Source organism: Ictalurus punctatus, chromosome 8, assembly GCF_001660625.3.
Source record: "Ictalurus punctatus breed USDA103 chromosome 8, Coco_2.0, whole genome shotgun sequence".
Taxonomy (NCBI): domain Eukaryota; kingdom Metazoa; phylum Chordata; class Actinopteri; order Siluriformes; family Ictaluridae; genus Ictalurus; species Ictalurus punctatus.
Window position 1 is genome coordinate 14,162,336 of NC_030423.2, and position 25,493 is coordinate 14,187,828.

The following is a 25,493-nucleotide window of genomic DNA, read 5'->3' on the forward strand; positions in this document are numbered from 1 at the left end:
GTAACCAAAAGAAGAAAAACATCCATAAACATCATCCTCTTGCACATCCTATTCAAACATCGCAGGGCTTCCAGTGGGAACAATTAGTGGAAGCTGTAGAGTCCAAAGCCGTTGCTGAAACGGAGGACTGAAGGAGGCGTTTGGGATGCAGGGTGCTGGGGGTGCGTATAAATAACAGTGAAGCACTATTGTGGAACACAATATGTCATTGTTCAGATCCGGCCAAAGCAGTGCTGCCGAGATGACAGAACTCACTTGTGAGTGGTAATATGCTAGTCTTTTGCTCAGCTATGTCACTCTGCTCATTATACTGAACTGAAAATACTCTGCTTTCACTCTTACAGAAGATTCAGCTAAAAAAGATGCTGTCAGCATTCTGCTAAAAAGGAAGAAAAATGGGTGTAAAAAAGTTCTTCCAAAAAAAAAAAAAAATCTGATGTTCACACAAGGTCATACACCAAAAAGTTTCTACAAGGACTCAAATTATCAGACATTTTCTGTCGTATATTAATTCTTTTTAATGATTAAATAAAAGAAAATAAGCAGAGGGACATAAATAGACATACACTGTTGGACGTAACCTAATTAAGATAAAAATTCCAGGCATCTCCAAAATCATTAACAAAATCTTCAGTTAAACATTTTGACACTTTAGATTCAAAAAGTGGTATCAGTCCTAAAGCCAGGTACAGAATACTGTAAGTCTTACAGGCTGCTACTGATACCTAGATAACATGCTTACTTGCATTCATTTCTCTTACTGGAAATAAGAGCAAGCTTTTTACCTTTCTTTTTAATTATTGAATTCATTGAATATTCACTGCAGTTCTAGTATCCACACTAGTGACTCAAGAAAGTCCCAATCAAAACATAATTACAAACCTACGGTAAGATCTCATATGATTATATAATCTTGTTTAAACAGTACACTGTTGACAGGAAGTTAAAGAAAACTGCTCCTAAAAATAGTGGCTTGGGAAGATTTCTTCACAGCACACTTCAAACCACAAGTGTCATGCCCCCAGGGTTTGATGCATATTGAGGGTCAGTGATGGGTTCAAAGCTTCATAAACTTAAAAAAAAATTATAATAATAAAAACTGATTTGCACATTCTTATAGTAACATCCACTACGTGTTGATATGTATGCATAACACAAGTACAACACTGCACTTAAAATGGTAAAATGTTATGAAATATTCATGGTTTGATAGCTTTACATTATAAAAGATGCCATTAAATGCCTTGAAGTAGAAAATCATTTCAAATGGATGCCCTTCAGTAGATATTGGATGCCCTTCAGAAGACACAATGTAGATATTACTGCATCATTTTAAACAAATGTTTGATCTTTAAGAAGCAGGGTACAAAGGGTATTGAAAATCTAAAAAATAAATAAATAAATAAACATTAAAAAAAAAAAACAATAATAATTTTTACAAATATATATATTTTTAAAAACCTCTTAATTGTGTGAACTTTGTGTAGCTCCTCTTGAATGGCTCACGATATGACTATATGACTATATGGATTATTTGAGTATCCAAAAAACTGTCATTTCAGTTTGGGACAACAAAAGTAAAGTGGCAAAGACATATTATAGCAATATAGAGCAACTACACTCACTCAGCTTACAATTTCACCAGGATATATCAGAAAAAAAGTTTCATTAACTATTAAAAATCAGCCACCCTTCATTTCTTTGAAACAATCACTTCAGTCAAATATGTGAAGTCATGATTGCAGTAGTTCATATTCCACTGACATTAAAGCAAAGTGGTGAAGATGATGTTTCCTTTCCCCCTAGTCTTAAACCTCCTTCCAGTCACTAAGAATACAAAACATCTGTCAAAGTACAATATAATTAGTCCCGGTTTCCTAAGAGGACTAAAATTAAACTCAATTAAAATGAGTTGAAAATGTTTGTTCATCAGTGCAACTTCAGTAACCACTTTGGAGGAAATCCACACAGAAACAAACAGAACGTGCAAAACTCCACATAAACCTGAGCTTTAGGATCAATCTGGGAGCCTGCAGCTGTAAGGTGGCAATGCTACCCACAATGATTTACATGAGTTTTCTTAATTCATTTCATATTCACCCTCACTTATTCATTAAAAGAAATTATATTATTTTAAAAACAGTCGCAACTTATATAATGTTATATGTTATATTCTCACTTATAAATACAGTTATGGGTTATCTGCTGTTATGTAGTGACCCCGAGGGGCGTGGCCCTGGGCTAAACCCCTGATAGCCTGTGGCTTAATGTTTCCCTGCTCGTCTCGACTTGTAGCAAATTTATGTTTAACTTTAACATACATATATATACATATATATATATATATATATATATATATATATATATATATATATATATATATATATATATTATATATATATATATATATTATATATATATATATATATATATAATATATTTATATATATATATATATATATATATATATATATATATATATATATATATATATATATATATATATATATATACTTTTTTAGGCATTAAAATATATTAAATACTTCACTATTCTACATACATTATTTGTAATGGTTTAAAATGAATTACATTACACATTTAGTCGTTGAGCTAAAATTGTTTGTTTGTATTGTCTATATTGGCATAATGAAACAATAATAGCATCAGGTGGCCTTATTATGTTACACCATTACACTGGTATTTCATCTCAACTCTACCCAGAACAAGTGACTTTCAATACATTTCTAAGGAACAGGTTCTCAAACAGGAATTTTGTGAAACCACTGACACCTCGGTACAAGACGCTGTACATAAACACACTGTTTATGAGCGTGGCAACACATCATGACCAAACACCAAACCTCCACTGTCAACCCTCGAAAAGATTAAACACCGACTTCTGATAACATCAGTTTGGTTGTTCTAGGGTCCCACAGATTATTATTATTTTTTAAAGTGATATTAAGCTACCACTGTGTAAATTTAATGCCAAAACTGTGTTTGCTCCAGGCACGCACCCTCTTACAAACTCTTGTTGTGACATGTCGCAAACAAGGCATTCAAGCACAAGTCAAGATGACAAAATGATATATTTTTTTTAATCTTCCATTGAGTCCAACAAGTCTGTTCATTCCATGCAGACCCTTATCAGGGGGGAAACACTGCAGTGATTCATTGTGAGAGTCTCAGAGATCTCAGCAGGATCTGAAAACATTCCTCGTCCCTCAGTTCCCACTCTGAGCTCTTGAGAGAATTACACAACAAACTGTAGACAACAGTATTTACTCTGCATTTGTAATGAGCTCCATGCTTTTTGTATTTGCAGTGCAGGAAAACAGCATTTCAAAATGGAGTGGTTTATAAATCATTATCATCCAGACAGTGTTTATAATGAGCGGTGACTCATAGTCTCTTGAAAGTAATGGTGAAAGACTTTTGAGTAAAAAGGGCAACAAAAACTTTTCCCAAATGTTGACATACTGTACATGCTGTAAATTTAAGTCAATTCTTGTATCATTTTACCACCTTTGCTTTTAACCTGTTTCATTGGGTTTCAGGTAGTAAATTACAGCAACTAAATATAAAACATTCCAATCTTTCTCACATGAGCAATTGTCTAAACTATTTCTATACATTTATATCATTCGCATTAAAGATAAAACTGCCAGATAAGATCTAAATGTTACTACCGTGAGAAAAGCTCAGATTTCTGGTTAAGAAAGCAGGACAGGAACAGTAGCTCTTTATCAAAACAGCCGCTTCTTCTAAGCTCCAGTTATCTCAATTTCATTTTAAATACGACTTCCAAAGAGTTGCTTCGTCTTCCTTACCTTATTTTCCTTTGCCCGGTTTACATTTTCAGAGCTGAGCTTATGTAGAGCGTGACAAAATCCAGTAAGTAAACTCGCTCTGCAGACAGAAATATCGCGTAAAGTCGGCTGCTGTTCCTCAAAACTCTATCAGTGAGGGGACAAGTCGCTGTTAGCTCGCGCGCGCCAGTGGGAAATGCGCATGCGCCAGTTGCCATCTCACTATCCGCTACAACTAGCACAGTTAATCCGATCACAGTTAATAAGATTAAATCGGACTGAATTATCCAAACGTTCAATTTATATGTTTTATCGTATGGAGTTCTCAACACCGATCTAATGGTTTAAAACAAGTATTTGATTTGTTTCTGTCAAGATTGGTGACTTAAAGGAAAACTCCACCCTGAAATACATTGAATGTGTTTATATTGAACTAATTGTGATGTGCTTAGAGATTCCTGTGCTACTTTGTTGGAAGGTGCTGTGTTTTTGTTCTTCCTCTGAGAAGTCAGTGGTTTTCTGCTGCGCTGATGTCACAAGGTGACAACGTTTAGCCGGGTTCACACTGTACCATTTTGGCCATGATTTGGTCATCTGAGACAAATTTTGAGAATCTTAAAAGATTCCTATAATCCTAGGTCAAAATCTGTAGTCTTTGATTGCTAATTTGACGAGTTCCCTGACAGCTGATTAATGACCGTTGCGATCAAATTTTTCCTCCGATTAAATTCTGGCAGTGTTAGAAGATTTGAGGCACAGTCCTGTAGTGTGGCTTGTCCTACTCCGTACGAGTCTTCTTGCGTGCGTACGTTTTTCACGTATTGACTGTCGTACAGTCTGACATTAATGACAACTGAGATCCTACAATGTGACATGGCTTACAGCGGGGGTCATGTTCGTACAATCTGACTAGCAACAGTCGCAAAGGGCTATTAACAATCGCACATTGTGCAACCGGGTTTAGCGCACTTACAATATAAGAAAATTTTTCATCTCAAATGAAGAGATAACAGTTAGGTTTTGCTGTTAGATCCTAAAAACAAAAGAGCAAGAGCTTCTTTTCTCACTCAACATTTTCCAATGACGATCAAAGTTATGTTAACATAGATTAGTGGAGATATAAACGTTGGACTCAAAGTTCCAGAATGCAGTGCAGATATGACACAGTTGCACTGAGTTTAAACAGCAACTCAACTCAACAGTCTACAAGATGACGAACACAATGGCATTTACAGTGATATTAATACGAATTCTGAATGCTGGAACCTAATCTGTTTGAGCAGTGTACAGGTGAAGAGGTGAACAAGCTGAACAGACTAAAAAAAGCACTACTGCATCAGTCTCTTTAGTTAGAGATAAAGCAAGGGGGATATCCCACTGGCACCACCATTAGCAGTTAGTTGAACGGCATTGTGAATAACAGGAAACCGTTATGCCAAAATGAAAATGAACCAACATGTCAATGAAAGAAGTTTAAACTAATAATTCAATTTCATTACAAAATAAATATTAGAATGCCAATGAAGATCACATGTTCATTAGAAAAGATTTATAGGCATATCATTCAGAGTGGTTTTTTTCCTTTGTCTGTTAGTTTTGGCCTCAAATAAATATTGAAATATTCTGTGAAGCTTTAAAAAATAGCAAAATTAACACATTCCTTTGGTGAAAACTGAAGGAACACATTTTGAACTGAAATTACACTACAACTGCATTGCATTATCATTATTATCACCATTATACATTGCTAGGATTTACATTCCATCAAATTAGAAATACTGCACTAGCTCAGCCACCTAGAGCTGATGTGAATGCATCCCTATCAAAAACCACTCTGGTCCAATTAACAGTATGTTCATATAATTTCAATTAATCCACAATGTTATATAGTATTTAGTATGACAATCTGCAGTTAGTAGACGGTGTACTAATTTGACATTCTAGAACGTGTGCCTGTAGTAGCCAGCCATCATACTATTTTTGCCATCCAATTAAACATTATCAGACATATATACTTATTTATTTCCTCCTGTCAGAAGGCCACCACAGCAAATTTGGTTAGAACAGAAAATTCTGGAGCAAACAAAGAATGATACACAGTCTGTAGAAAGTAGTTATATTCTTTGGTAAGATTGACAGTCACACACAAACACATAGCTTAAATTTGAAATGTACTATAATTTGAAAATGTACCATGTACAAATTTGCACGAATTCATCCACGAACTCCAGAAACTCAACTGGATGTCAACAATGAGAAACATTGCATTACATCACAGACACAGGGAAATACACTTTATTTAAGAAAATATAACATTTTTAAAATAGGATGTGAAGAAACCCATACATGCTGTAAAATTAACAGGAGTGTGCTGTGAGAAGCCAGAGAGGCCTGATTTGTGCAGTTTCCTTCCCTGCAGAACAATCTGACTGATGCAGGCAGGAACTGCTCCAAATGGGAAGCAGGAAGTGTCGGAGACAATGGAGAGTTTGAGGAGTGGTGGCCAGCTGGGATGGAAAAAGAGTGGAGGCAGGCACAGACCTCCCTTTCTTGCCAAATGGAGGAGAAACGAAAAGCAAAATCTCTTTGTGTTAACATTTCACACTCATTTCAAAGTACTAGACAGTCTCAAAAAGATTCCTTGTCATGCTAATCAAATAGTAATTAAAACTGCTTTTTTCCCCAGGAGGTTAAAAGTCCACATGAGACTGAAAGACTAGCTCAAAACAGTACAACAACGTTTCAAAGGCTCAGCCAAACCATGAATATAAATGGTACATGCACAAAGAAATGATATATATACACACATATATATGTGTGAGTGTGTGTATCTATCTATCTATCTATCTATCTATCTATCTATCTATCTATATATATATATATGTATGTGTGTGCGTATATATATATATATATATATATATATATATATATATATATATAAATATATAAATATAAGTGTCAATGAGATACAATGACAATTGTGTCTAAGCATGCTTGACTCGATGTGAAAGAGTCTTATAGAAAAAAAATGCATGCTCCAATCCTCTATGAGAATGGCATGGAACAAATACATGGATGCATAAAATCATTCCCAAAGTACAAGACAAAGATGTCGATTCACAAATGAATAGGGAAAAAGTCATCAGAGAGATAGAAACACACATGAGAAAGGTAGACAGTACTGCTTTTTACAACTCCTGAGATCTTACTGATGCATAGGTAAAGATATTGAAGTGAAAAATCCCTGCAGCCAGCCACAGAGTTCTGAAGAACTCTCACTTCCCACAGGTTGAGTGCTCTGGAAATGAGATTGTAAATGTCCAGATGAAACCTATACTGGAAGTGTGACATTTGATTCACAGTCATCGATTTGAGAAATATCAGGGGGAAAAAAAAGACTGGAGATTATCGAACCTTAAAGCACACTACAAAACCAATGCTCACTCACAGAAAAGTTGACTGGAAAAAGTGTTGCAACTGTAGAACAAAGATTAAAATTTCCCCCCCAATTAGGTGCCCAATTGTGTTCATGTATGAGAGCGCTCATTGTGAATAAAATCATCAAACTTGTATTAATGATATGTGCAATTCTATTAAAATGGGATTGGTAGTGCAAACAATCACAATCATTAATATGTCAAGAACCTTGAAAGGAGCACCATAATGGTCATTAGCAATGCATAGCAAAGCATGCATAAGATGCAGATGAAAACTAACAAGTCATACTCTGCAGAACTACCGGTGTAAAACAATGCACACGGACTTCCTCACACGCTCCCACATACATGCACACTCATGTAAAAGGAGAGTCTGGGGGTTTAGGTTTCCTCATCTTCGCTGTGGTGCTGGATTTTATCCTCGTTTAAGCCACTCTCATCGATATTCTCCAGTGAATCTGCTCTCTGCACAGTGAGCTCAGAAGCACTCATGCATGGCAGTGTGTTCTGCTCCGGGAACATCCACGGCTTCAGGTTAGGGTCATGCTTCCGTTTCCACTCAGGGTACTTCAGGCACGCTTTGTAGATCTTCCTCATGGCCTACAAAAGATGTTTGTTATTCAAGACATCCACGTAAAAATTTCACATTTTTCAGTCTCAAAGGTCATCGAGGGCTATACAGTAAACAAGTCTACAAGACTAAAAACAACCAAAGTGACTGTGGCGGAATTTTCCAATTACTGCAAGTGCATATACGTTTTTTTGTTGCATGGATCACCTGAATAAAAGGAAGGTGAACAGAAACAAGTGCTTAAGGTAAGGCCATATTTATGCATACCTTTTACATTCTTAGCGTCATACTGCAATACATATGCCAATAGGAAATTATTTCCCACCAGTTGTTTTATCACCTGGTAATAAAATGAAAAATAGCTAGAGGGCTTATTAAAATCTCAATATAATTAGAAAAATTGATGATGGGTTTTAAAGAAATAAATATATATATTTAAAAAACATTTTCACATAGTTTTAAATGTATTAATCGTTAAACCCTGTACCAATATATGGTAGTCAAAGAGTGTATTGGAAAAGCATAGCGTTTTTTTTTTTTCAACCATGAACGTGGTCACACAATATTTGATGTGGGTTAGTTTGCCCCTAGTTTACAGTAGTTTACAAGACATGGCATTTTTTGTTCTGTGTGTTTGTGGTGTGAGTGCATAACTTAAATATTTTTATAATTTCAATTTTCAAATGGCAAAATAACCCCCATTTGCAGTTTTAGTCCAAACTGGATTTCACAATACAGGCTTTAGATAAAAATCAGTAAAAACAATGACAATAGTGAACAATTACAGCGATGTGGTTGTGGCTTGTGACCACCAGATGCCAGCAAAAGACTATCGAGACCCATTTTTGAAAATTTACTGCTTGTTAATTCCTGCAGATTTACAGATCTTACAAAATAAAGAACTGTTTTCTATAAGTACCAGTTTGTTTAACGCCCCATTCAAATTTTATTAGTTATTCTATAATCCTCTCTCAGTATACCATCACAGAATAATTTTCATCAAAAATACAATAGCCTTACCTTCGGCCCCACAAATTGAGAGACTCTGTTCACTACCCATTTAGGTAAGGAACCTGGAAGTGTAAACAAAAACCTCTATGTAGATATATACTGAGACATTTCAGGTAATTCAACAATTCAAATTCTTCTGTCTAATTAGCCTAACATATACTAGCATATACAATCCCCTCCAAAAGCATTGGACTGTATGTGAAGAAAAAATTTGTTGTTAAAGAGGATAAACCAACAGAGAGTTGTCAATGGGAGAAAAGCAAGCCATTTTGAAGCTGAGGGAGGGAAAAATCTATTATAGCCATTGCACAAGCATTGTACATAGTCAATACATCAATTTGGAATGTACTGAAAAAGAATGAAACCACTGGTGTACTAACAAACAGATATCGAACAGGTCAGCCAAGGAAAACAGCAGCAGTTGATGACAAAAACATGGTGAAAGCTGTGAAGAAAACCCCCAAAACAACAGTCAGTGTCATCAAGAGCCTTCACAGGGCAGGGGTGGAGGTATCATAATTTATCATAAGGTATCATATTTTTTGAAGAAGACTTTAGAGCAGAAATATAGACCACAAGATCCAAACAACTCATCAGCAGAAAGAATCAGAAGGCCAGATTGAAATTCACAAAGAAAGAGATATGCCAAAACGTTCTGGAATCAAGATCAACCTTTCCCCAAAGTGATGGGAATGCCAAAGTGTGAAGAAAGAAAGGATCTGCTCATGATCCAAAACATATAAGCTCATCTGTGAAACATGTGGACATGGTGTGATGGCTTGGGTTTGCATGGCTGCTTCTGGAACAGGCTCACTAATCTTTATTGATGATGTAACTCATGATGGTAGCAGCAGAATGAATTCAGAAGTCTACAGAAACGTTTGGTCTGCCAATTTACAGAGACATGCATCCAATCTGATTGGGAGGAACTTCAAGCGGTAAGACAATGATCCAAAATGTTCTGCCAACACAACCAAGGACTTCAACAGAGACAGAAGTGGAAGGTTTTAGACTGGCCAGGCAATCACCAGAGCTTAATCCAGTTGCGCATACATTACACCTCCTGAAGAGGTGAATGAAGGGCGAACCCCTCGGCAACTGAGAGAAGCTGAAGTATAAGCCTTGAATAGCATCACAAAATAAGAATAAAAATGTTTGGTGATGTCAGTGCGTCACCAGCTGGATGCAGTTATTGCAAGCAAGGGGGGCAGTGGTGGCTTGGTGGTTATGGCTCTGGGTTACTAATCGGAAGGTCGGGGTTCAAGCCCCAGCACTGTCAAGCTGCCACTGTTGGGCCCCTGAGCAAGGCCCTTACCCCTCTCTGCTCCAGGGGTGCTGTATCATGGCTGACCTTGAGCTCTGACCCCAGCTTCCTGACATACTGGGGTATGCGAAGAAAAGAATTTCACTATGTATATGTGATAAATAAAGAATTTATCATTATATGCAGCCAAATATTAAGTGTTATTTACTTTAAGAATATCTGTCCCAATACTTTTACTCACCCAAAAATTGGGTGTTGTGCCACCAAAAGATGTCTAGATCTAGATGTCAAAATCAGGAAATGAAAGCTGAAACTATGATCTATTGTCTCAAATTCATCTTTTGATCGCAAACCCAAATGTATTCAGTGAATAGCCTTGCTATTCCAATGCTGTTGGAGAGGACTGTGTATGCCTTGGTCCAAGAAACACTATTTACACAATCTCTTCTTTGTGTATTATGTAAACTGTAAAAGTCCTAAAAGTCCTACAGTACAAGGCCAGAGTAATGAAATATAATGTGTTTGTAGTGTACACATAAAGGTTTGTGTGGAACCTTAATTAGTAAAGGTTAAGGTAAAGGTAATTAGTAAACAGTTAAACATATCCTACTTCAACGTTAACATTTATAAACACTGCTACCCAGTTATGGTGTTTCATGTATTAAACATTTCATGGATGACAGAACTTCCCTGTATTGTTATAGGAAATGAAAGGCTTCACATTTTCAGTTACAAATTATACAGGTAGAAGCACATGAAAAACACTCACCTTTTGGATCCACTTGTGTTAAATAGTAAAGAGTACAGCAGTTTGCTCCATTGGACTGGATCAAGTATCCAGTGAGTAAAGACACAGCTCTGACATAGTCTTTCTTTGGTGGGTATTGCTGAAATTAGAAAAAAAAAATTAAAGAGACAAAATACCTTCTTTTCCTTTTTAGAACTGTCTATTCAAAATCAAAAATAAGACTTCAAGATAACTGAATATTGCTGGACAACATCAAAATAACAGTGGCAGCAGATTATTTGCAGTACATGTTTAATTTAACCTGCTTGCATAATTCAGTAGTGTGACAATTTTGTCCAAGGACAAAAAACCTCAAAGAAAAAATGTTCCCAGGACACAAGACAGGTAATTATTCATTAAGACACAGGGATCGGATCACCCGACTATTTACTCGATAGCTCAGACTTTTCCCACTGACCGGAGCATCTTCTGTTTCAGTCTGCTCTAAGCCTAGACAGCTGTTCTACATGCCAGCTTACACAATACACAGTACTTTATCTCTGGCTCTGCCAAAACCACTTATAAAGCGAGAAAATCTGCACGGCTCCCAGACTAGACTGGAGGACATGCAGACATACCGGGTGTTTCACGGAGTAGTTGATTATCAAGTAGTCATTGCCAAGAGGAAGCCATGAACGCATGGTGACAAAATCCCTGTTCTTCAGTGGACTCGGGCATTTCCCTTCAAACAGAAACGACATGATTTAATGTTATATTGAATTTGAGTAAGATGACGTGTGCCTCTAGAATGACCCTTTAAAACAAATTAGATAGACATATGTATTATAGATACACTAAAACCAACATTATATCATGATTATATCTGATGTATACAACAATTTTTTTTAAAAAACACTGTCTATAGCTAATTATGCCAGTATATCTCATGCTGTGTGGTACATGTTCATGATTCATAATTCAGATTACTCATTATTCACATATTTATTATGTATTATTTTTCACAAAGCTTTACTGAAATGATGTAGAGCTAGGCGATTCTAACTCTAGCACAATTTTATATTTATCTGCCTTTGGAAGGTGTACGAACAAAGCACAAATGAGTTATAGCGAGCACTCCCAAGAAGACCAGCCATTAAACTGTCTGTTAGTACATTTACAACTGAATTACACAATTATGTGTTACTGCAAACCCTGCAGCGTGTTCCAAGTGCATAATTTGTATTCCTTTCCTTCAAGGCCAGGATGATATGTTAAACTAAGTTATGAATGTTTTAGTGATCCACTGAGCAGGCAAATACAGAAGAGGAGTACACAGAGGAGCAAAAAGGAAAGCAAATACTGTGGTGACTCACAGGAGTAATAGCCGACATCTGCATTGACTGTCAGTCTTGCAATATCAAATGTGTCGATCATGTTGGTGTCCCATTTCTTTCGGTAGCTTGTGTCATGCAAGACATCATACAGTGTTTCTGCACTGACATCCTTGCACACAATACTCATCTAGAAAGGAAAGAGAAAAAAAAGAGTAAAAAAAAAAAAAAAAAGTTTGCTTTCAGAGATTTTCACAAAGAACTTTCTATATTTGCTGTTTGTTTTTTTTGTCCAAGTGTTGAATATGAGCCATACATCTGTAGTGGTTAACAAATCATTCCAACAAATTGCAGCTTCAAATGACCTGTGTTACAGGTATTAACACAGTTACAGCATGAACTAGTTATGTCAAGGGATAAGACCTTGAATATGCTAACATATAGCTGTTTTGAGAGTATTCATGTCTCATGGCTAATTTGTGCCAGGTGAAACTCACCTCTATTATTGCTTAACTCAGTTTCTGAAGGTCTGTCAGTCATGTAAGACTTTGGGAGCATTGAGTGCAATGTGATCAGATATTTTATGGGCCTGGAAGGCAAGTAATCATGTAACCCAATCGACTCTACCCCTAACATCAGGTAAATAATTCATTCAACACCCCCTCTCGAACCCTAATGTGAGCAGGCCCTCCACATTTCCATTGGCTTCCACAACAAGCTCTATTTGCTCTCAATGAATGAAATGTCGTCAAAGCCTTCAGCACTTCAATTATTCATAGTGAAGAGCACTTCAGTGCTCCGGAAAGTCGAATCAATTATTAAGAGGGATCTATCATCTTTTAATTTTTCCTTCTCTTTTTAGCTGTACTGTCACTCCAGTCGAGAACCGCCACATTTCCTGTGACTCTCCCAGCGCAGACTCCCAACAACAGAGAGGTCAGCAGCCATGCAAGTCCAAAAAAAGTCTGACTCAGTTAAACCAGCAGGAGGGAATCAGGTTTCCTCATTTGAGCCTGCCGTTACCACGGTTTTCCACTCTTAATTTTTCAGCATGTCTCATGGCCTGGCTCTGCGAGATGAGCCTTTCATCTGTGATAATGTGGCACAAGCTAAATCAGTCAAGCCTGACCTGTTTGCATATGTACGCACTGAACTTTGTTCTGCCATTTTTAATGGACCATGAGCATGCTTGTGTTTGTTTGTCTATGATTCTTTCAGCAAGGAAACCATTTTGGATCACTGCTGAGGAAATATAAAGTCCCAAAGCAGAACGAGAGGACATACAAAAAGGCTAATGATAGTGTGTCTGACAATCCCATTATCTCACTTGACAATCTGATTAACTTTCCATCTTATCATTCTGACACAGGATACAGTTCTTATCCTGGAGTGCCAAAAACAGCCTTTTTGTGCTTGCATCAGATGAATTGTAAGGTCTTTCCACACACAAAAAAAGATTGTGATCTTTGTTTTATGATACAATTAGGGTATGCAAATAATTTCAGCTCTTTTAAAATATCATATTAAATTGTTTTTAACATTGCAGGGGAAAATAAACATGCTCTCATTACATGTAGATTTAAGCCATTATCACTTATATTGTTGATATCTCTTTGTATCTCAAGCAAACCACTTATTCAGTTCGGTGCTTACCTACAAAGGTATTCTTATGAAGTTTCTTGTATAGGAACACCGGTCAATGTCTTGCCACTAATCATAGTCAATCAGAACTCAAACATTTACTGTTTTATCCATAGTCTTGAAGACGTGATGCCTAATTGGTCCCTTCAGGAATCAGCTCCTGCATGTCTTAATACATGCAACTAAACAGCCAAGTACTCATTTAAAGAGTTAAGTGTTGAAATCATTGCATCCCTATTTGATTAGAAGTATGGAAATGGTATGGTATGGAAACAAGAGGCTTAGGTTAATTACAGCCTGGGAACTATGGTTGTTCCTTTTTCTCAGTAGATGTCACGATGCTTATTTAGAAACAATGGGGGAAATTACCTGTGAATAGGCATGATTAAACATATTTTGTAGTGCACTGAACTACGGTGGTACGTGATGATGTGTGAAGCTTGCTAAAATGAACAGTTTTCTGTTATCTGAATACTGCAGAAAGAGTTAGGGTTAGGACTTATAAGATAATGAGGTGACTACTAGTAAGTACATGCTTACAAAGCCCAAACCAGTCATTTGCTTTATAGTTAAATTCACCTTATTTCACAAATGCTTTTTTAAAAGTGATTTGATTTACATGAGGTTCGACTAACATAAGAACCACAATAACAGCTTGTACCAGAGTAAGGTTTTAGTTTATTGACTTTCCATGTCCATCACCCTTCCTACTGAAAACAAAAATGGTAAGCAATAAAGGTTATATTGTAAATGATAAAAAGCTATATTTAAAAAAAAAACAAAAAAAAACAAAACAAAACACTGTAGCCTATTTCTGCTCTTGCTAATCTACCTCATCTGTAATAATGCTACATATTAACTACATAAATCCTCTAACTAACGTGTTCAAACAGTGAGCATGCTATATGTGGAGCACTGTTTTGTTCAGTATACTGTATAGTATATTGCGTATCTGTTATATAGGCTGGTGACTCCGCAATGCAGCGCATGTAGGTTACCCAGAAGCCCCTGCGCAGCACTTGCCTTAAGTTTTTGCACTGTTTTGGTCTCCTCGTCTCGGCACCACACCGACACCCCAGCCTTGTTGTAGCGCTGTATCCAGCCCTCCTCGCTTTCGCACTGCTCCTTGAAAGACGCGAAATCTGCGTCGTCCGGAATCTGCACCGGCATCCTGCCTTAAACACTACCGCTTCTCCGGCCGAACGACAGAATAAACCGGAAACAGCACTTTCATAAAGGCCCCGTCTGTTAGCACGCCTGCCGTGGGTAGGCTAATAAATGAAGCTCCTGGTTAACTCCTTGCTGCTTCCGCACGAGTCGAGAGGTATCAAAATGACTCGTTTCAAGCTGCTTCATTTAACGCTGAGAGGAAGCCCCAGCAGGTGTGTTAACACGGAGCAGGTGCACTCCAGCATCCGCGCGCTTCTCAATACAAGCGGGCGGCGTTTTAAAGGGGCGGCATCGCGTTACCCTTGAGCCCACTCTTTTCACGTGGGACAGCCTTTATGGACTCATTTATTCAGACCTAGTATCACATGTCACGACTGTCAATTCAAAGCCATTTCTCTTGCGTGAATGTTTTTGTTTCGCTTCAGCGCGGATCTGTCCGTTTAAAAGTCTCAATGTGTGCTCAATGTGCCAGATATGTACAAGGTGTGACGTACAGGTGCAATCAAAATGGTTCAAATTATTCGTTGCAAATCAGGTTTATTGTCGAAATTTACAGACTTTCAGCTGTTTGCAATCAACAAGTCGAACAAAAGCAATTGAAATAGTTCAACACAACTAATGCTTCAAGTGGTTTCCCCAAATTCAACGGAACAAGCATTCGTTGTGCGATGGGGTTGCAATGGGGGTTGAATAAGTTTGATTGAAACTGTAATTTCTGCCCACAATGCCTCTTTAAATACTGGATTTGTACCTTTTCACTACAGTAGTGTCATGCCTAAACAACGAAAAAAAACAACAAAAAAATCTTAATCCTCCCTGCTGAAAAAAATCCAATAGAAACCACCACAGAAATTCTAATGGTTTCTACTTCAAATACTATTACAAACCATCAGCTAACCATTAAAACCATTATTGGTCCTTAATGGTATCCACTAGACATAACATGACACCAATAGAAGGCAACAAATTACCAGAGACCCACAGGAATCATTAGAGTTTCCATTAAAAACAATACAATTTGCATTATAGCCATTAAAGATCCTATGAGGGTTTTTTTTGTTTTGTTTTAGGGGTTTTTTTCAGCAGGGCTATAAAGTGACAAAGTCAGACACCAGGTTTTGTATTTCGCATTACCAAGGAAATGCATGTTCTTTCCTGGATCAAAATTAGGGGCTTGGGTTCATATTTTACAAAATAAGTATGTAAAGACAAATTGTATATATTCAGATTACTGTCTGTGTAGAGTTTGGCATGTTCACCCTCTGTCCATGTGGGTTTCCTCTGGGCTCTCTTGTGCCTTCCCTCCTTGCAAAAAGTATACCGACCAAGTATTGAGTGCATAAATGAACATACTTTTAAGAAGGTTGACATTTCTGTATTATAAATTCTTTATTAAAATTTTTTGAGATACTGGATTTTTGATTTCCATGAGCTGTAAGCCTTAATCATCAAGATTAAAACAAAAAAGGCTTGAAATATTAAACTTTATGTATAATGAATCTAGAATATATGAAAGTTCCACTTTGTGAATTAAAAATTATGGGAACAAATGAACTTTTCCACGATATTCTAATTTTTTGAGATGCACCTATATATGAGCTTCTTAGACATCCCATTCTAAAATCATAGACATTAATGTGAAGTTGCCCCCACACCACCCCTTTTTGCTCAGTATTTACATTCCAGTTCACCCCAAAGGTGGTCACTGTGGTTGAGGTCAGGGCTCTGTGCAGGGCTCTGTGCAGGCCACTGTAGTTCTTCCAGACTAAACTCGTCAAACCATGTCTTTATGGAGCTCAATTTGTGCACAGTCATGCTGGAATAGGAAAGGGCCTTCCCCAAACCATTGCCACAGAGTTCTATGCATCCAATTGTCTAAAATGTTTTTGTATGCTGTAGCATTAACATCACCCTTCAATGGAACGAAGGGGCCCAACCTCAAACCCTGAAAAACAGCCCCAGACCATTATCCCTCCTCCACTAAACTTTACTGTTACATTCTGATAGGTAGTGTATTCTGGCATTTGCCAAACCCATATTTCTCCATCAGGCTGCCAAATAGTGAAGTGTGATACATCACTCCAGAAAACACATTTCGTCTGCCCCTAATATGTCCGGTGGTGGTGTGCTTTACACCACTCCAGCCAACGCTTGGTATTCTGCATAGTGATCTTAGGTTTGTGTGCAGCTGCATGGCCACAGAAACCCATCTAATAAAACTCCTGACACAGTTCATGTGCTAATGCTTCTTCCAGAGGCAGGTTGGGTCTACTGTATATTGTGAGTGATGCAACAGAGGATAAGCGATTTTTGAGCTCTACGCACTTCAGCACTCAACAGCCCCACTCTATGAGTTTACATAGTGTATGACTTCATGACTGAGCTGTTGCTCCTAGATGCTTCCATTTCACAATAACAGCACTTATTTACTAGCAGGGTAGACATTTCATGAACTAACATATGTGGCATCATATGACAGTACCACATTTAAAGTCACTGAAGTCACTGCCAATGTTTGTCTCTGGCTATGCACTTGATTTTATGCATCTGTTAGCAATATGTGTGGCTGAAACACTTGATAATTAGGAGGGATGTCAAGATAGTTTTGGCCATATAGTGTATACTGGCGAAACTAAATTGTCTCTAGGTGCGAACGTGTCTGCTTATGGTGCCCTGTAATGGGCTGGTGTCCATCCAGAGTGTATTTCTGCATCGTGCCCAGTGTCATCCGCCATAATTCTGGCCAGGATTGTGGCTACTGAATATGAATGAATACATGAAGAGGAATCCAGGACAAAACTGCACTGTTCTTCAGTATGAATAGTGGATTTAGTATTAAAAATATAATTACACAAGTACAAAGTTTATAGAGAAAAATGGCATTTCAGACAAAAGTCCATTAGCTGTGCAAGCAAAGCATTTCTGAGGCTGTATCAAATGACATCCTTTCACAGTTTTTTTTTGGTAAGGTAGCGGCTGTAGATTCCTGTTACAGTGACAAAAAATAAAATACTGCACAATTGTCCTAATGTAGTCTGTTACAAATGTTCTTAATCTTCAAATCGTCAGTTTCATGCTACATGTTGTGTATTTTTGTGACTGCCACTCACAATCATATCTAAAGGTCTCTTACACTGACGGGGCGACCCCAACGTTGATTATTTTCCAATAACTACACATCCCGGAAGTAATTTACCGCTGTAAATTATTCGGTTTAATGTTGTGGAACATACACAGAACAAGTTAGTTCCTTTTATCATTTATGTTGATATAGCTCACCAGCCTCTCCCCCCCCCCCCACCCCCCTCTCTCTCTCTGCAGCTTGTTACAGGGAATCCACAAAGTCATCTGTCCTGAAGCCTTTGTCATGTCAGAAAACTTACAGCTTTATCTCTGGTGGCACTGACACTGGAGACTCCTGTCAAAAATATTGAGTAAATGTCTTTACACAGAAGGCTTCACCATATCGGTGATTACACACATGTATGTGTAATGTGCCATGTACTGTAAGCCCATGAGCAAGTTACTACTCTAGAAATATACAGTGAGGGGAAATAGGTGATTTTTTTTATTTATTGTTATTTAATATTCTTTCAGTGCATATATCCACTTCAAATTTAAACACATAATGTCAGAAACAACAAATTAACAACATTAGTACTTTGTTGGAAAGTTATTTTTGCAAGTTACAGCTTCGAACATCTACTGTAAGATGTAATTAGCTGAAATATTGCCAAAGTGTTCTGGTAATATTTTTTTCAGCTTTTGTTCCAAAAGAGTTCTGAATTGTCTAAATGCAAATTTCCGATGCGTATCTCTGTGCTTCTTATTCAGAGAAGAGTTTAAGGTCGGGTGTAGGAATGGAGATGACTGTGCTGCAGTTCACTGCTTATTGTACTCCATGTAATTGTAGTTCCTGCTGCTTTCAGGTCATCTTGCAACTCTTTTTAAGTGACTGCTCACTTTTCTCCAACCTACCTTATCATTAGTCAGGAAACTCGTTGTGAAATTTTGCATGGCACACCTGTCCGAGGATAATTAGTTGTGGTTCCATGAACTTTCCACCTGCATATTAACAAACGAACAGTAGCGACAGAGATGTTTAGACAGAGGGTTTTGTTCTTTGCTATGGCTTTGTAGCCTTTTCCACTCGAGAGTTGTTTAATAATGTTGAGAACTTTATATATAAGTTAAAGTCTCACATTTTTACTTTGGCATTTAACTCATAATAAATTTCCAAAATTGTCAAATTAATCTTTTTTTTTTTTATATTTATTTGCTTATTTATTTATTTATTTATTAGACTTTGAACTATACCTGGCTTTGTACAGCACAGTGATCAACTTTTGTTGTGTTTTTTGTGCTTTATAAATAAATTAATTAAATTTTAAAAAAATCAAACTTTAGGACACTCCTTCACCTTTACCATGATTGCTAAATCTTATGTGAAATCTTCCTAACCAATAGCAATGCTTGCAGCATTTATGTCTAGAACTTGATTTACTTTTATGTAATCTTTACAAATACGTATATATTTTAATATATCGTCCAAATAAGTTTCCCCAATTAATTGAATATTTTTTAACATATCTTTGTTTATGTTTATGAATACATACTTTTTTCTTTTTTGTTCATATTTCTACACAGTCAAAATACATTGTGTGTAAATTCTGAATTGGATATATGCACTGGAAGTATATTAAATTACAAAAACAAAAGTTTATAATATTTCCTCTTACTGTAACATATTAGAATGTGCACATTAATATAACCCTTGCGGCCAGAACTACAGCCAAAGTCATGCTGTTATTTAAAATGAATCACAATCAAGAATTCAATAGCGCTGTGGCATAAAAATTATTCAACAGCTTGGAAGACAGAAAGAGGTTATGTCAACTAGAAATAGGGACTGGATTCTCCAAATATTTTAATTATAGGACATTACTAATAGACTGTTAAATAGATTTAACAGATACTAGCATAGATTACCTCTTCAGCTGTGATACTCATATGTCAGACATGGACAGGGCTTTGGAAGCAAGTGCAGGGTTGTATTAAGAAAGAGGAAGGTAGACAAATCTAAAGTAGACATCATGATACAAGCAATAGGCCTACTTCAGGCAATGAACAAACAGTCAGGATTAGCCAAGGTTGAACTAAACAAACTTGGGTCAAAAACAGATTACTAAAAAAATTATTTTAATAAAGCAAAGATCAACTAAATGCGGATATCATATATTGTACTTGTAGACAACAATGTAAGAAATATTAAAAAGTCAACACCGGGGGAGGCTGCAACTGCAGACTAATGTAAAACATTACACAAAACATGTGTAAATATTTATATTAACATAAAAATATTACACAACTGAAACATAAACTGAGCAGTTTTCACAGACATTTGACGAACAGAAATGGAATAATGAGTCCCTGAACAAAGTGGGGGTCAATATCAAAAGTAATAGTCAGTATCTGGTGTGGCCAGCAGCTGCTGTAAATACTACAGTGCATCTCATCCTCATGGACTGCACCAGATTTGTCAGTTAGTGCTGTGAGATGTTACCCCACTCTTCCACCAAGGCATTTGCAAGTTCTCGATCATGTCTTGGTTACATGGTTACACGTAATTTCCCAATGCAAGGATGATCAGTTGTCCTTCCTGTCTCCCTTAGCGCTGTCTTAGGTGTCTTACATTACAGACATTTCAGTTTATTGCTCTGGACACATCTGCAGTCCTCATGCCTCCCTGCAGCAGGCCTATGGCATGTTCACGCAGGTGAGCAGGAACCCTAGACATCTTTCTTCTGGTGTTTTTCAGAGTCAGTAGAAAGGTCTCTTTAGTGTACACTGTTACTTTAATTGCCTACCGCCTGTAAACTGTTAGTGTTTCATGGACTGTTCCACAGGTTTATGTGCAATAATTGTTTATTGTTCATTGAAAAAGCATGAAAAACTTTGTTTAAACCCTTTCCAATAAAGATCTGTAATGCTTATTTGGATTTTACAAAATTATCTTTAAAATTCAGGTACACAGTGGGTTAGTGGTTAGCACGTTGACCTCATACCTCCAGGGTTGGGGGGGGGGGGGGGGGGTCACTCTGCAGCCCTGTGTGTGCGGAGTTTGCATGTTCCCCCCGTGCTGCGGGGGTTTCCTCCAGGCACTCCGGTTTCCTCCCCCAGTCCAAAGACATGCATGGTAGGCTGATTGGTAAGGCCAAGTGTCTGTAGTGTATGAATGGATGTGTGAATGTGTATGTGAGTGTGCCCTGTGATGGATTGGCACCCCATCCTTGCCTTGTGCCCCATGCTCCCTGGCATAGGCTCCAGGTTCCCCGCAACCCAGTAAGATAAGTGGTATAGAAAATGGATGGATGAATCTTTAAAATACAGTCTCCTTAAAAAGTATGTATATACACACACACACACATACAATATTCTGGAAGTACACAATGTGCACACAATCAAATCTCGCTAGTGGTAAGCTAGGAGCAAGACGTGAAGTGTCACATGACTGATCTTGTAACTTATTGTTGAGCTGAGGTTCTGTAAAATATAATAAACAAAAATGTTTGTGATAGCAATAATATAGAATGTTTAAAGACTGGTATTACTATATTAATCAACTAATTTTATGAGCCTTGCCAGTTATTTAAGAAAGAGACTCCTTTATCAGTTCTAGGTATATATTAATCATTTCCAAAGCATCAATATTGGTTGGCTCCATATACTTGGCTTTGGAAAACTTCTGGCTTAAAATGCATTTTTTCTATATAAAACATTCTAAATGAGCAATAATTTATGAGATGTGGAAGCACACCATGAACAAAATGCTGTATTGTTATTAAATTAATTAATATTATGATAATTGTAAAACACACAGTTTACCTTGAAGTTAGTTATATTTAATTTGTTGAATCTTGTGAATTAAGCAAACACACTCATGTGAAACAGGAGTGGCACACCACGGGCCCAGTCTCTTGCCTTCTATTTGACTTTACAGTCTAGCAAATCAGTTGAGGATTAGTGAAACTAAAGCAACCACTTTGACAAACTTACTTGACATACTTTGGAAGGTAGCGTACTATTTGGACATATTTAGTTTGAGATGTTGGCGCTGCTTTCCTGAAACCGAATCTTCTGTAATACAGACTACTGCCACCTCCTGGTGTTATGAGTCATTTCCTTTCATGCTGGCATGGAATGTACCGACTTGCTGGCCGTCACCTGTCATCTTTGAGGTGTGTTTCAAAGAAAATGTGAGGCAACAGAAGGCAATCGTCAGTCGTCCTTTGTTAGCACTCCTTCTTCATTGCTGACTTGGTATGTCAGGGCCCTAAGAAAATATGAAAGTCTTTTTTTTTTTTACTATTTATCTGGAATACCAATTAAAAATTTAATTAACTGGTCATAAAAAATAACAGGCCTCTGCATCAATTTCTTTTGGTGTTTTCATCTCTCACCTCAAGCCTTTTGTACCCTTCAAGTGAATTATGTGAATAGTGTGTCAAGTCTAGTAACCCTATCCCATGTCAGCCACAAAGTATACTATTTATGTTTTTAGGAAGCTGTATTTACGCTGCTTCTTACACCTGTTTAAAGAAGACATACCACAACCTCTAGTTGGTTGGGAACCACATAACCACATTTTGAAACTCACAGCCAAGTAACAACTGCTTTCCACACTCTATCATCTGCAGTCCAGAGATATTATTCCAAGTGATGAGCTCATGTTGGCAACAAAAAGAATTTTGAGTGGCCATGTGTTGTACCACCATAAAACTTTTTTAAAAATCTTTTTACTCACCTAGAAAACTGTCTGTGTATGTATTACATCTGATAATGGATTGTATTAAAAGGTACTTCTTGACTGCCAAATGCAAGGACTCAGATAAACACAGGCAATAAGTGGAATGACACCTTCCATTAAAAATGTTAGGAAAAAATAACAAGAAGGTTTATAGGGAGCCATGGTGCAACAAATGGGTGTTCTCATGATGTCTATTTAAAGAATTCATCTTATACTCAAATCCTCCTGTTTTGACTTTGCAGAATTTCCAGAGATAGCTGCCCAGTGTTTGATTAATAAACATACTGTAACCTTTCAGTATGCCTGCCTGATGTGCCTGACATCAGGGGTTCAACATTATAATTTATTTAATCTTATCTTAATGCTGTAACTTGGTAATGTAAATTGTTTTCTGGTTCCAGTTAACTTATACGTGGATGTAGGAAGTAACAAAAAGCACTAAGGAGACCTCTATTACCCCTGAGGATGCTGGAAAAACCTTTAAGGTAACCCATTTAGGTTAACTCAACCCCTATGGCTGTGGGAAAAGGAAAAGTTGCTATGTAGCACATATTTAAAATGGAATTTATAGAAAATTAAATTATACTCATTTCAGTATAGTTCCTAAGACATTGACAGGTAAGATGCAAAATTCAATGGAAAAATTGTCATACCATTCCTGTGCTTGGAGGATTTTAAAAAAAGGAATGTGAGCTACCATAGCTGGAGCTGAGTTAAACATTAAACATAGGGCCCCATGGTAATGTCTGTCTGACATGGCCATAAAAACTAATAGGAGAAGCAGACCTCAACAGGGTAACATCATATTTCATCTCTGACCTGGAAAAACAAATAAGAAATCTAAATTAAAAAAAAATCTATAAGTCGATCAGATTGTCAGTTTACAACTACTTTGAGTCTCATATACTAAGGACAAAATGTGGTTCATTTTAACTGTCTGGAATAGAATAGGGCATTTGGTGAATGGAAATTAGAAATTGGAAATTCGAAAAGATAAATATAATCAGAGACACCAACACAGACAGTGCACACAAGGTGTGTGCACTTTAAAGGCACTTTTTCTAGGGGTACGTTGGCTATAACAGAAAACACTGCAGCATTACTACTGTCTGGGAACACATGGAGTGGTTGTAAATGGTGAAGATTGGAATTCCTTATTGTTATTGGGTGAAGAGGAAAGAGCTCAACCGCTGTTCTGTACGATTATATAGTCGACGTGGCAGACATGTGTATCCCAGGAGTTTATCACTATGCAGCATCTTAAGATCTTGCCAGGGTTTTCTTCTTTCTGCACTAATTCAACAAGGGGTTCGATTATAATCTTTTAATGGTCCAGTTATCATTTTCAAAGTAATGGAACGGCCCTTGATATTGAGGAATAGCTAGTGGAACTTACTTTTTTTGGATATCTGCTAGACTTCAATTTTAGGGAAGGAAAATCCCAGATGAAAATGCCATACAGCTAATAGGCCATTATGAAGGTACAGAGGGAGAAAAAGAGAGGCCTTTTGTCATTACTGTTGTAGAGTTATAGGTTAACCCCTAAGCCAGAGTGTTGTGCTGGCCTTGTAGAAATTCATGTGAGAGAAAAAAAAAACAAATGACCCAGACATATATACAGTTTCACTTTCAATTTAAACACCCCCGCCCCCCACCCCCTCCCTTTTTAAGGTATCTTCTAATTTCTTTGGCAGTTTCTCCTCAGCAGGAGGAGAAAATGCTTTGTGGTTGACTGAAACAACATTCATTGAATTATTATTGCTAGTTTCTTAGCAAGCCTCTTGAATGTATGTATTGGGTTACAGAGGTGGATTTGTGGGCTGTTTTGGGCCATGCACAATATGAAGACTTTAATGGTATACAGTGTGGCATTTTAAAAATGCTGGCATGCCTGAAAGAAAATCAAGGAAAGATTTTTGCTCTATTTCCTATAATGTGATCCAACTTGGTATGACATCAGTTGCAGTGTAGTGAAATGTCAACTGGAAATTCAGTTATAGTGATATTTTAGAAAAATAAATGACTTTTTTGTGACTTTTTTTAGGGAACCTATTATAAGAAATAGAAGCTCAAAAAATGAGCTAAAGGTTAACATACATAAAATACACATTATTACAACATATGTGTTGATTTATTATTTCTAATCCTTTATCACCACTATGAATGAGTAAAGATTATTATCAGCTTTTGGCTGAATTATAAAAAAATAAAACAAATGGTACTGGCTCTTTTTGTTTACACCTATTCACATGGGAACCACTACTCCAACCCTAAAAATACACAAAATCTTATGCAGTGGTTGTAATTTGTAATTAATCATCTTTAATAATAGCATTGTGAAATGAGATGGAGAAATACCCTTTATATTCATTAGCTTTATATTCATAAGTAATTTAACTGGAATTCCAAAATCTGCTTTTTCTTTCAACTCACAAAGAGCTCTTTATATTGCCTCTGTGAAAGATGGAGGAGAAGAGACTACAGGGGTTATGAATCTGCTCAAATAATCTAAGATCCCAGCTGGTGACATTTCTCAAATAGCCATGTGTAAAGGTACATACAGTATACACATATCTGCACTAAACCTGACACTAGATAACTATTTTATTAGAACAGAAACTAATGGTGTGGGTGTCTGAGATGTTTTCACAGTAAGAAGCGTGAAGGGATTTTTGTATTCTGATGAAGGACATTTTTGTTCCTGAGGTTAATTAGGGAACATCAG

General features: G+C 37.0%; 2 protein-coding genes across 3 annotated transcripts in view; both read right to left on the bottom strand.

Annotated features, from left to right (window-relative positions):
• The window catches only part of arap3 (ArfGAP with RhoGAP domain, ankyrin repeat and PH domain 3), a 28,197-nt gene extending 24,211 nt beyond the window's left edge, over positions 1–3,986 (bottom strand). For both annotated transcript variants that reach the window (XM_017474690.3, XM_017474689.3), the window contains exon 1: positions 3,831–3,986. The gene's annotated coding sequence lies outside the window, so the exon portion shown is untranslated. The remainder of the gene's footprint in view (positions 1–3,830) is intronic.
• A 1,922-nt stretch (positions 3,987–5,908) lies between these two features.
• Positions 5,909–15,422, bottom strand: stard15 (StAR-related lipid transfer (START) domain containing 15). The gene is made up of 6 exons (XM_017473376.3): positions 14,815–15,422; positions 12,193–12,340; positions 11,458–11,561; positions 10,862–10,979; positions 8,838–8,890; positions 5,909–7,846 (listed from the first exon to the last, which is right to left on the bottom strand). Exons 1-6 carry the CDS (start codon positions 14,959–14,961, stop codon positions 7,628–7,630), a joined length of 789 nt encoding a protein of 262 aa, XP_017328865.1. The 5' UTR covers positions 14,962–15,422; the 3' UTR covers positions 5,909–7,627.
• Between the last annotated feature and the right edge of the window lie 10,071 nt (positions 15,423–25,493).